Here is a 13,647-nt window from a genome sequence, read left to right on the forward strand (position 1 = left end):
TATCCAAGATCCAATATTTTGAATAACCTAGATTCAACATCTTCCCTGGCAAACCAATGTAGAGAGCATCACAGTAATCAATGGAACTGAAAACCTGGTGTGTCACCAAACAAATTGACGAAAGATCCAAAAGTGGAACTATTTAACCAGTTTCATTATGCTCTTCCAAATCTTTCCTCTCATGACTCATGTTCTCTGTTTTTCTTTGTATTTTATCTTTCTTTACATGTTCTATTCCATTTGCCCTTTCAGCCCGTTTCCCAGCATTCTTTTTTCCATCTCACATCTCTTTCCCACTTACACAGCCTTTTCTCTCTTCTCTTTTCTCCTCTCTTCCATCGTTCAGTTTCACGTCCCCATCTTTCCCTACATCTCCCTTATGATACCTATTGCCCTCCAAAAGTCTTGCTTTCCACCCCCCACCATTTCTCCTTCCCTCACCTATGGAACTATTTTTAGCAGCAGCACAAAAACAAAGCAGTCCTGCTTCTCTAATGACATGCATGTTTTCTTCATAAACTAGAAGCTCATATAGAAGAAATGGGAGGCATGGCAAGGTAAAAGCAGGAGCAGGATATTTTGAATACCACGTGGTAAACACTATAAGGATTTGAATAAGAAACCAGTGGTCCCTATTTTTAACATACTAAGGTAAAAGCACTGCAATACTGTCCTTGTGAAAGCCTTTGATCTTTAAGCTGCTCCTCCTTTCAGTTGCTCCAGCAATCCTCTGCATCGCCAGCAGCTGAAAAAATAGACTACACCTGCAGCAGAGTTCCTTCCCAGGGTGGCTGGTGAAACGAGCTTTGCCAATCTCAGCAGTATATGCATATGCAATTAGAGAACATGACAGGATGAGGAGTGTCGGAAGAGAAAGACACATCTGGGCAGTGAAATGAATTGGGCCACCAGTGCCATGACTTGACCAACTTCTGGGCAGTGAAATGAAGTGGGCCACCAGTGCCAAGACTTGACCAACTTCCCCCCCCCCCCCCCCCCCCCCATATAGCATTAGCAACTAAGAAGTTTGGGGTGGTGAGCAAGGGCAGAGGTTGGTTTGTTTACCCCCAGCCCCAACCCCCACAGCAAACACAAAGGTCTTCCAGTGCCATAGCCATGGTTGAACACAGGCCCCACCCACTTTGGACTCAGGCCCACGCAGCAGCGATATGGCTGGCAGGGATGCCCAAGCCCTGCCAGCTGAAGACTCAAGGCATCTCTCCTCCAAGAGATCAGGGGGTTCACTTAATTCTACTCCCCCAGCCCCGAACCCCAGAACCTTTAAATCTTTTCAGTCTAGGTCTTCGCTGGCTCAAGCCTTCCCTCTGACAGAACTTCCTGTTTGCGGGACCACAAAGTTGTGTCAGAGGGAAGGCTCAGAGCCAGTGTGAGCAAGGGGAATGAGTTGCTGCTCACTGCCAGTAAAGACCTAAATGATTTAAAGGTACAGGGGAGGGGCTGGGGGAGTGGAAGTGACTTCCCCCCGATCGCCTGGGGAAGGACGAGATGCCGGGCAGGAAGTGAGGTTGTCATGCCCACCCAAAATTGGGTGTCTGGCTAGGCCCCTGCACTGCCCTGAATACCCACACACACACTGAATGCATAAAACAAGGCGTCTAGAGGGATAAAGGCAGGCAGGATCCACCCCAAAACAGGGACCAGTGCAGTCACATTAGCCTAGCTAACATTTTGTTCATTGTATAGCTCTGCACAACTGAGATCCTCTAGTGCAGGGTTCCAAATGTTCCAGTAGGTTTTGCCTCCAGGCTCTCTCCTTTACAGTAAGCCTTTTCACACTGCACTGGCTGTTTTCCTCCATTGTCCCGCTGCTACTTATTCTGATTCACATTATGTTGAGATCATCTTTTTGTCTAATATTAAGAACAGAACATTCTTTCATTACTCTCTGATGTTTAGACAACAGATTGTCCATGACTAGATTCAAATTACATATTTTGGATGTCACTGGAAGTTCTTCAGAATAGGTGAATTGTTTTGCAATCCCAAAGCACTGTGAGACACTCCATCATTTCAAGGTCAAATTCAGTGTAAACTTTATGGTACTAAATACATTCAGAGGGCAATTTTCAATACTGCCCACACTGTTACAAAGCCCACTAGTAGTTTTACAGTGTCACTTATGAAGATACTGAAGAAGTCTCTGGCATTTTACAGTCATTTTCTATTCACTGGAGCGGGACCCTTTGACCAACTCTCTTATGCTGAAGCTCACCTTATCATCCAATTTATAATTCCCAACTCACAGGGTAACTAGCTCATTTATCAGTGCTCTAGGTTCATAGTAAAAGTGGTCACCTCACAGAATTTAACCAAGTTTGTTTAACAAGACCATCCCCTTATGAAATTATATCGCCATGAATCAAATACATAACTGGCTACATACCGTAGTAACATAGTAACATAGTAGATGACGGCAGAAAAAGACCTGCACAGTCCATCCAGTCTGCCCAACAAGATAAACTCATATGTGTATCCTTACCTTGATTTGTATCTGCCTTTTTCAGGGCATAGACCGTACAAGTCTGCCCAGCAGTATTTCCCGCCTCCCAACCACCAGTCCTGCCTCCCATCACCGGCTCTGGCACAGACCGTATAAGTCTGCCCTCCACTACCCTCACCTCCCAACCACCAACCCCTCTTCCCCCACCTGCTCCATAGTACTGCACTTTTTATTTTATATCCCTTCCCAATTTACTTTAGTCCAGCCATTCTGGAACCCTGAAATCATAGGCCCTAAATACAGCTATCGACATCCCTAAGGTGCAGTGACCAACTCCCTTGTCCCCACCGCAGCACCCACAATCCCGGCTGGCCCAAGGAGCAAAGACCTGAGCTGCAAATTGAACCCAGGTTCCTGCTTAGCTTCCTATTTGCCTCCTGTGGGTTACATGCCTTCACCACACATTTGGCCTCTAAATGGCAGTCCACAGCACACCACACTAAATAGCCATACCGCAATACTCTATCCTGCAGATATCTTAGCTGCTTTGCTCACCATTGAGACCAAACTAAGGGGCCCTTTTGCCAAAGCTTAGCATGTTTTAACAGAATTAGTGCAGCACTAAATGCTGCAAGTCATATTTTACATTGTCAGGCCACAAGGCTCTTAAGGGTCCTTTTACTAAGTTGTGCTAAATTATAAGATGCCCATTATGGGCATCTTATCACTTAGCATTTGCTAATCATTAGAAAGCGCTAAATCTGTTAGCGCACCTTAGTAAAAGGACAACTTAGTATACACTAATTCCATTAGCATGTGCTAAGCCTTAGTAAAAGCAATGGCGCAGCTACGTGGGGCCAGGGGGACCTGGGCCCCTGTAGATTTGGCCCTGGACCCCCCTGCCAATGACCCTCTCGACCCCCCCTCCTGCTGCCAACCCTCCCCCGCCGTCGCCGTGGGCTACCTTTGCTGGCGGGGGACCCCAATCCCCGCCAGCCAAGGAGGTCCTCTTCTTCCCGCGAAGGCTTTGTTCTGTTTCTGTGAGTCTGACGTCCTGCACGTACAATGTGCAGGACGTCAGAAACAGGACAAAGCCTTCGCGGGAAGAAGAGGACCTCAGCTGGCGGGGATTGGGGTCCTCTGCCAGCAAAGTTAAGCAACGGCGGGGAGGGTTGGCGGCAGGAGGGAGGGTCGAGAGGGTCGTCGGCAGGGGTTGTCAAAGTTGGCAGCAGCGGGGGGGGGGGGGGGGGGTCGGCGGGTCGATAATGGCTGGGGGTGCTAAAATGTGCCCCCTCACCTCGGACTCTGGACCCCCCTCCCGCCAAAATCTGGCTACGCCCCTGAGTAAAAGGACCCCTTAACTATGTTATTTTCTGCTACCTCCTTGTTCCAACACTATGCAGTGGTATTGCATCCCCTCTGGTGTCTCAGACCCTCTCCTGTTTCATGTGATAAGCTGAACTGTGTTGCGAGGGATACAGTATTTCTATACTCCATTAATTCTAACTGTCCCATCTATTTTCAACTGTGCTAATACCGTGAACACTACTTAGTAAATAGTAATGTGTTTACATATCCTTGGCTTTTGGTTCATCATCCTCTCCTTACAATGTGAGGCAGTAAGGGCTCCAGCAGGGAGTTTTTAATTAATGCATGGCATTTTTAATTATCACATGGCCATTTACTGGCCCTTTTAAAAAAGGCAGCCTCAGCGTGCGGCAATCCCATGCACTGACGCCACCGCGGGCCACCTTTTACTGACATTTGGTAAAAGGGCCCCAGAATCACATTAGTTCTGGCTTCAGATACCAGTTTATATAGCATTTTCTAATACAGCTAATTTCCTGCTTTTCCATTATGGGCCCGATATTAAATTGGCCTCTTTGAAAATTTACTATAGAAAAAGTACTTAATTTTACACTTAAAACTGCAATAAACTACTAAATTTAAAAGTATGAAATGTGGGTGGCAACAGGGGCCATTTAGAGCAGGAAAAAAGAAGTTAGAACTTTAGCACTGGTTTTCAATGCTAGGCTCGTAAATCTAGGCAAACAAATGACAGGCCTAAATTTATGAACATAAAACTTTTAATCCCCTAAAGTTAAGATTAATTTTCAACTGGAATACTTCTAAGTCTGGCCAAAAATAGGGCACAAACTTAGGAGCCTAACATAGGAACCCAGCTTTTTTTCTTTTGAATATCGGGCCCTAAATTCTCAAAACAAACATTGCCAGGCTCTAAAAGAAGCAGTTTATCAGTTAGTGATCGCGATGTAACATTCATCTAACACTTATCAGTTTTGAAATCCACAGGTTATGATCTTTGATGCTTAAAACTGACCCTCCCTTCTCAGGGTTCTGAACTACACTAAGCTTTACCAATACCAAGTCCTCACTCTATACATCACAATCAGCAATAGCAAGTACTCTTCTGCACGGGCATTTCAAACTTCACTCTTAATCTTTCTGACACTGCCTCTCTGGAGAGGGACCTTATTCTTCTGCAAAGGTCTTTTCCCCTGCCTTTGCTGAATGAGCAGTGTCTCTCTCCATTTCCCAATGTAACTGCTCTTTGTTTCGTCTTGTAAATCTGCTGGTCCTCCTCTTTTCAAGTCTGCCTGATTGTTTTAGATGTTATTCTTTTCACTCTTTTCCACCTACTGCTTTGGTGACTCATAGTCGTCTTTTAATTCTCTTCCACTGTTAATGTGCTCTACAAATGATTTGCCGCTATTTCAATATTTTCTATAAATTATTTTCTGTGATGTTGCCTTGTCTCCTAAATTCCCAATTCTTGACAAGGCTTCCTTAATATAATTCACTTTCCTAAAGTCTGACCTCCTAAAGTCTAAAATCTGTGTTCTATTAAGGAATTTAGGATTTTGGCACCCATAAAAAGGGCTGCATTAAGTGATTCGCCCTCTGGCACCTTCCCCGCTTTGCCATCGCAAATGAGAGGAACTAGTAGGCTGGGAGTAAATTTGTGCCCTTCATCACAGGCCTTGACAAAGCATTGCCTATAGGCAAGATCAGCCAGCAGATCCCAAAAAAACTGGGGTGGGGCAGACATCCCAAAGACTGAGGAACCAGAAAGGGAAAAGAAAGGGGATAGGATTTGATATACCGCCTTTCTGTGGTTACAAAGGGGTGTACATATTATGTACAGGTACTTATTTTGTACCTGGGGCAATTGTTGGTTAAGTGACTTGCCCAGAGTCACAAGGAATTGCAGTGGGACTCGAACCCAGTTCCTCAGGTTGTCAGGCCACTGCATTAGGAATAGTGTCACCCCTACAGACTCCGCGCCATGTGTGTGGGGATGCACAGACTCTCATGGCTGCGTGTCTCTGACCTAGAACCAGTGGTTCACGACAAGTTGGCGAAGTGCCTTGCTGAGGCGATATTCTTTCTGGAGACCTCATAAAGAAACAGTGGCCTAGTGGTTAGAGTGGTGGACTTTGGTCCTGGGGAACTGAGGAACTGAGTTCGATTCCCACTTCAGGCACAGGCAGCTCCTTGTGACTCTGGGCAAGTCACTTAACCCTCCATTGCCCCATGTAAGCCGCATTGAGCCTGCCATGAGTGGGAAAGTGCGGGGTACAAATGTAACAAAAAAAATAAAAAACCATACCAATAACATCCAGTCCCTGTCTTGGAAGCCTCCAGCCTCATCTATGAGGTTTACAAGTGGGCCTAGGCAGTGACGCTACTTTCAATGGTGTAGGTTTTCAGCTGCCTTCTCGCTCTGCCCAGAACCCCCAGGCCCAGCATTCTTGGCCTCGCCAGTCCCAACCACAGAAGTCTCAGAAGGCTACCTAGTCGAAGAAAGGGATGAGGTTTTAACTGGCTCCAGGACAGCATAGCTGCACTCCAAGTAACCATCTCGGACAGCCTATCAGTAGGAGGGAGGCTGAATTTTTTCCAGCCCAGATGGCCCCCTTGTAACCTCTGACCAGTGGGTTTTTCAAATAGTCTTGGTTATGCCCTACATTTGTGTCAAAGACTACCAAATTGCCCACTGAGAAGATCGTTCATCAGCTCTCAGCACAAGCAGGTACTTGTAGAAGAAATCTCTGTCCTTCAACAGGCCAATGAGGTTGAACCTGTGCCACCAGGTGAAGAAAGGAATGGTTCTATTTTAGGTACTTCCTTGTTCCCACGAAACTAGGAGGGTTTCGTCCCATCCTAGTCCTAAGGGCCCTGAACATATTCCTGGTCAAAAAAATGTTCCAGGTGATTTCCCTGGGTAAGCTTCTCCCCATGATTGTTGGGCAGACTGGATAGACCGTACAGGTCTTTATCTGCCGTCATTTACTATGTTACTATGTTTGAAGCAACACATACACAGAACCCTACAGTTAGGTGGAGCAGCTCCTCTCTGGCTTGGGTACTCGGTGCCTTCGAAATCTGGCACCCCCAGGCAGCTGCCAGTGTTGGCTATACCTAAACTCAGGCCCAGTATGGTTTAATTCTGATCCAGTGGTAATGCTGAACTACACAGTATAAGGGACTTCAGTTGTCCTCTACTATAATTTCAGTATCATTATCTCCATTTTTTACATACTAAGCCCAGTGTTGTCTCTCACTGCCAGTGAGTTCTTAACTAGTGGCTTGACAACTAAGCATTGGCAAGGATTTCTCTTTCTAATTAACTCTATAGCGGTGGTAGATATAAATATGAGGCACTAGTGATGTGTATTTCTGTTCTGCAGATTTCTGGCTTACAAAACACAAACATAATCGAAGAAAGAAGAATAAGCAACGTACCAAAAGCTCCTCCAATCTCCGCACCACTGGTTGGAATGTTGACGTTTACAATACCACAGTCTGATCCTTTAGGTCTAGGAGTAAATATGGAGGTACATAAGGTTGAAAATATTTTTGGCAGAACTTTGACAGAACACTTTAATTTGTTTTCCAATCAACATCTAATCACAACTCTTTGCAAACAAGAGATGAAACTACAGGTATGCTGAACCAATGCAAAAGAATTATATTAGCAATTTCTCAGTGTAAAAAGGTGGCAAAAAAAGATCATACCCAAGCCATCGGAAGATTCTGCCCAAATCTTTAGTAAACACACTGCTGGACAGGCCTTGTTTCACTTCATTATTCCAAGCAAAGACTTCCTCTTCAGACTATAAAGATAAGAAAATATGTAATAATTTTCAAAGCCAAACAATTTACTATAATATGAAGAAACCTACTGAAAACTGTTCCATCAAATTACAGGAATTTATTATTTGGAAAATCCAGCATTATGTTTGAACAACCAGTCTTCATTTACAAACTTCAGGCTCCTCGGCAAAAGCAGTGAAGCTTTTCTCATGCTTGAAGATGTCACAACATAGCAACACTTGAATGTATTTGGCTACAGAACAGGATTAAGGCATAGGCAAACTAGACGTACCTAGAGCCCAAATGTTGTGCTAATTCAATGGCTCTCAAGGCAGACGTTTGCCCTGGTAAGTCAACAGCTAGTAGAAAGAACAGTGGTGGTAGCAGTTGAAGGGGCGGGGGGGCCAAAGCCACCACTACCTGCAGCAGTCTATTCCTCCCCCCACAACCCCCATACATGGTTCTCAAATCAGCAACAATCAGTGAACAGCACTTCTTATAAGTACATAAGTACATAAGTAGTGCCATACTGGGAAAGACCAAAGGTCCATCTAGCCCAGCATCCTGTCACCGACAGTGGCCAATCCAGGTCAAGGGCACCTGGCACGCTCCCCAAACGTAAAAACATTCCAGACAAGTTATACCTAAAAATGCGGAATTTTTCCAAGTCCATTTAATAGCGGTCTATGGACTTGTCCTTTAGGAATCTATCTAACCCCTTTTTAAACTCCGTCAAGCTAACCGCCCGTACCACGTTCTCCGGCAACGAATTCCAGAGTCTAATTACACGTTGGGTGAAGAAAAATTTTCTCCGATTCGTTTTAAATTTACCACACTGTAGCTTCAACTCATGCCCTCTAGTCCTAGTATTTTTGGATAGCGTGAACAGTCGCTTCACATCCACCCGATCCATTCCACTCATTATTTTATACACTTCTATCATATCTCCCCTCAGCCATCTCTTCTCCAAGCTGAAAAGCCCTAGCCTTCTCAGCCTCTCTTCGTAGGAAAGTCGTCCCATCCCCACTATCATTTTCGTCGCCCTTCGCTGTACCTTTTCCAATTCTACTATATCTTTTTTGAGATACGGAGACCAGTACTGAACACAATACTCCAGGTGCGGTCGCACCATGGAGCGATACAACGGCATTATAACATCCGCACACCTGGACTCCATACCCTTCCTAATAACACCCAACATTCTATTCGCTTTCCTAGCCGCAGCAGCACACTGAGCAGAAGGTTTCAGCGTATCATCGACGACGACACCCAGATCCCTTTCTTGATCCGTAACTCCTAACGCGGAACCTTGCAAGACGTAGCTATAATTCGGGTTCCTCTTACCCACATGCATCACTTTGCACTTACGTGCTGCTTTTTCCTTTGCAGTCAGACCTATGTGAGGTGCAATTTATAGGAATTGTAAAATGTATTTATACTACTGATTGAGATCTATATTGTTCTAATGCCTCTTTGTCAGTGTAAAGGTCAATTTGGAGAGGTTTTTCATTTCTAACATTGCAGTTTGACCTGCAGATAGCAAGGTGAGTAGTACATTGTGTCTGCAGGGTAGAACTGCAATGTCTACTAATCCTGTAAAATGTTAAGTCAACATAACACTGCAACTGCTTCTCTTGGAACTAAAGACTGCCTTTATGGCTTTTTGGTTGTTCAATTTATTTTAGTAATATGTTTACATTATTCTGATTTGCCCGGGGAGGGCACAGACAGGCTAAATCTTATTTAAAATGGAAAAAATATTTTGTTGGTTTTAGGAATTTTATATTCAATCACTGTCCCATAAAGCACACAGTCTTATTTTAAACTCATTTTAACTCCTTTCTGGAAAAGGGAGGGAGGGGCTCCCCATTTCACACTGCCTCTCACCCACGATCTCTTTATCTCTCGCTCCCTTCAACTGCTCGCCCTAACCGAAACCTGGCTCTCCCCGGAAGACTCTGCCTCCGTTGCAGCCCTCTGCCATGGAGGCTATCTCTTCTCCCACATGCCCCGCCCAATTGGCCGCGGCGGAGGCGTTGGGCTACTACTCTCACCCTCCTGTAGTTTCCAACCCCTCCACCTACCGCAGTCTCACTGCTTCTCATCCTTTGAAGCCCATTCCATCCGGCTATTCTACCCGCTACCACTCAGAGTGGCAGTCATTTACCGCCCCCCTGATAAATCCTTCCCTTCCTTCCTTACCGACTTTGATGCTTGGCTCTCTGTCTTTCTTGACCCCTCATCTCCGTCCCTCATTCTCGGAGACTTTAACGTACATGCTGATGACCTATCCGACCCCCATGCTTCTAAGTTCCTCACCCTAACATCCTCCTTCAACCTCCAGCTGTGCTCCACCACCCCTACTCATCGTGACGGCCATTGTCTTGACCTCGTCCTCTCCTCCTCCAGCTCACCCTCCAATTTCCACGTCTCAGCTCTTCCTCTCTCCGATCATCACCTGATCACATTCACACTTCTTCACCCCCCCCCCCTCCACCCCGTCCAACTTTAACCACCACCTCCAGGAACCTCCAGGCTATTGACCCCTCCACCTTATCATCTACTATCTCTAATCTCCTCCCCTCCATCATGTCCTCCGAAACTGTCGACAAAGCGGTCTCCGCCTACATTACCGCTCTCTCCTCTGCTTTGAACACCCTTGCGCCATCCATCTCCCGTCCCACAAAGCGCACCAATCCCCAGCCCTGGCTGACTCCTTGCATCCGTTACCTTCGCTCCTGCACCCGATCCGCTGAGCGCCTCTGGAGGAAATCTCGTACCCTTCCAGACTTCCTCCACTACAAATTCATGCTATCCTCCCTCCACTCCTCCCTATTCCGTGCAAAACAGGACTATTACACCCAATTGACCAATTCTCTCAGCTCCAACCCTCGTCGTCTCTTCACCACCCTTAACTCCCTCCTAAAAGTGCCCCCCGCTCCTACTCCCCCTTCTCTCTCTCCTCAATCACTGGCCGACTATTTCCGCGACAAAGTGCAAAAGATCAACCTTGAGTTCACGACCAAGCCACCACCTCCTCTTCACCCTTTAACCCTCTCCATCAACCAACCTACCCAGGTCTCTTTCTCCTCTTTTCCTGAGATCACCGAGGATGAAACTTCCCGCCTTCTTTCCTCCTCGAAATGCACCACCTGTTCCTCTGATCCCATCCCCACCAACCTACTCAACACCATCTCCCATACTGTCACCCCCGCCATCTGTCGCATCCTCAACCTCTCTTTCTCCACTGCAACTGTCCCTGACACCTTCAAGCACGCCGTTGTCACACCTCTCCTCAAAAAACCTTCACTTGACCCTACCTGCCCCTCCAACTACCGCCCCATCTCTCTTTTACCCTTCCTTTCCAAAATACTTGAGCGCGCTGTTCACAGCCGCTGCCTTGACTTTCTCTCCTCTCATGCCATCCTCGATCCACTTCAATCCGGCTTTCGCCCTCTGCACTCGACAGAAACAGCACTCTCTAAAGTTTGCAACGACCTGCTCCTGGCCAAATCCAGAGGTCACTACTCCATCCTCATCCTCCTCGATCTTTCCGCCGCGTTTGACACTGTCAACCATGATTTACTTCTTGCCATGCTGTCCTCTTTTGGGTTCCAAGGCCCTGTCCTCTCCTGGTTCTCCTCTTATCTCTCCCACCGCACCTTCAGGGTACACTCCCATGGATCTTCCTCCACTCCCATCCCACTATCTGTTGGAGTTCCCCAGGGATCTGTCCTTGGACCCCTTCTCTTCTCAATCTACACCTCTTCCCTGGGCTCGCTGATCTCGTCTCATGGTTTTCAGTATCATCTTTATGCTGATGACACCCAGCTATACCTCTCCACACCTGACATCACCGTGGAGACCCAGGCCAAGGTATCGGCCTGTTTATCCGACATTGCGGCATGGATGTCCAACCGCCACCTGAAGCTGAACATGTCCAAGACCGAGCTCCTCGTCTTTCCTCCTAAACCCACTTCTCCTCTTCCTCCACTCTCTATCTCTGTTGATAACACCCCTATCCTCCCTGTCCCATCTGCCCGCAACCTCGGAGTCATTTTCGACTCCTCCCTCTCCTTCTCTGCGCATATCCAACAGACTGCCAAGACCTGTCGCTTCTTCCTCTTCAACATCAGCAAAATTCGCCCTTTCCTCTCTGAGCACACCACCAGAACTCTCGTCCACGCTCTCATTACCTCTCGCCTTGATTACTGCAACTTACTCCTCACCGGCCTCCCACTCAGCCATCTATCCCCCCTTCATTCAGTTCAGAACGCTGCTGCACGTCTTATATTCCGCCAAAACCGATATACTCATATCACCCCTCTCCTCAAATCACTTCACTGGCTTCCGATCAGTTATCGCATACAATTCAAGCTCCTCCTCCTTACCTACAAATGCACTCAGTCCGCGGCTCCTCACTACCTCTCCACCCTCATCTCCCCCTATGTTCCCGCCCGTAACCTCCGCTCACAGGACAAAGCCCTTCTCTCAGTACCCTTCTCCACCACTGCCAACTCCAGACTCCGCCCATTCTGCCTTGCCTCACCCCATGCCTGGAACAATCTTCCTTCACCCATACGCCATGCCCCTTCCCTACCCATCTTCAAATCTCTGCTTAAAGCTCACCTCTTCAATGCTGCCTTCGGCGCCTAACCACTCGAGATATATAAAATACCCCAATCTATCCACCCTATCAGACTAACTGTTCACTCGTCCTCTAGATTGTTCACTTGTCTTTAGATTGTTTTCTTGTCTTTTAGATTGTAAGCTCTTTGAGCAGGGACTGTCCTTCTATGTTTAAATTGTACAGCGCTGCGTAACCCTAGTAGCGCTTTAGAAATGCTAGTTAGTAGTAGTAGTAGTAGTAAGTTGGGATTTTTTTTCTTCTTTCAGAGGTGTGTATGTGTGGGGGGAGGGGGTTGGTTTAGTTTGGATGAGGCTGGAGTTGAGGTACAGATTTCATACGTGGGGAGGTTTCACCAACGAATTGGATGACTGAGGAGGATAAGAAAACAACCCCTCAGTTGCATACTTTATAATTTTTTGGTCCACTTGCTTATGAATATGGTTAAACCACTTGTTGTTTATTGGTTGACAGTGTAGTTGTTCTGTATTCACTGTTGTTGCTTTCTCAGATTTGTACACTTTTGAATCTTTAATAAAAAGATTTAAACTAACATTTATTTATAGTACAAGGGGGAAGGCAGCATGCTTGTTTGATTAATCCTGCCATGCTTGTTTTTCTATTCTCCCGCTCTGGCTGCCTTCAAATCTAGGCTAAAAGCCCACCTTTTTTAGGCTGTTTTTAACTCCTAACTCCCCCCGCCAGCAAAGGTAGCCCACGGCGACGGCGGGGGAGGGTTGGCGGTGGGGGGGGGGGGGGGTCGAGAGAGAGTCATTGGTAGGGGGGTCCAGGGCCAAATCTACGGGGGCCCAGGCCCCCGTGGCCCCACGTAGCTACACCACTAGAATTCTATATAAAGAAATGTAGGCATCTGCTTATCAAGTGCTCCTAAATAGGTGCATAATGCCCAATTTCTTATTAGACAACTCTCCGTTTCTTATATAACAAAAAGCCTTGAGACACAAGTAAAGTGCAGCCATGGTAATTAGTTAACCGTGAATTATTCTATGTATTCGTTTTTGAGCATCCTAAATGAATCTCAAGCCAAGTTTTATGCGGTTTTTATTCTTGCTTACTATGCAATAAAATTTAAAACTAAAGTCCTTCTATAAAGCTCTGGTGCAGTTTGCACTCTTCCCCCCCCCCCCCCTCCACAACTCCAATTCCCATCCAATACCTTAAATTTCAGAACGTAGAGAATGGGGGCAAAGGTCTCAGTGTGCACAATGGGGGAATTGTGTGGAAGCCCTGTCACAATCGTTGGCTCAACATAGTTTCCAGGACGCTCTATTACCTGCAAACAAGAACAAGAGAAGGTTTCATTTAGATAAATAGATTTTTTGTTTATTTTGTATTTAATGGCAAAATGGTTTGGCTCATTTCCTAGTGCAATGTGCAGAAACTTCAAAATTACACCCATTCCTGTAACTGTTCCAGTTTA

The 13,647-nt window shown here is 46.3% G+C and overlaps 1 protein-coding gene across 1 annotated transcript in view; it reads right to left on the reverse strand.

Moving 5' to 3' along the window:
- ALDH7A1 (aldehyde dehydrogenase 7 family member A1) overlaps positions 1–13,647 on the reverse strand; it is a 121,768-nt gene that overhangs the window by 12,420 nt on the left and 95,701 nt on the right. The window contains exons 14-16 of the mRNA XM_030193565.1: positions 13,384–13,500; positions 7,502–7,599; positions 7,229–7,302 (exon numbers count right to left, since the gene is read on the reverse strand). Coding sequence (XP_030049425.1) covers positions 7,229–7,302; positions 7,502–7,599; positions 13,384–13,500 — 289 coding nt within the window. The remainder of the gene's footprint in view (positions 1–7,228; positions 7,303–7,501; positions 7,600–13,383; positions 13,501–13,647) is intronic.

Source organism: Microcaecilia unicolor, chromosome 2 (genome assembly GCF_901765095.1).
Source record: "Microcaecilia unicolor chromosome 2, aMicUni1.1, whole genome shotgun sequence".
In the NCBI taxonomy this organism is placed as follows: Eukaryota; Metazoa; Chordata; class Amphibia; order Gymnophiona; family Siphonopidae; genus Microcaecilia; species Microcaecilia unicolor.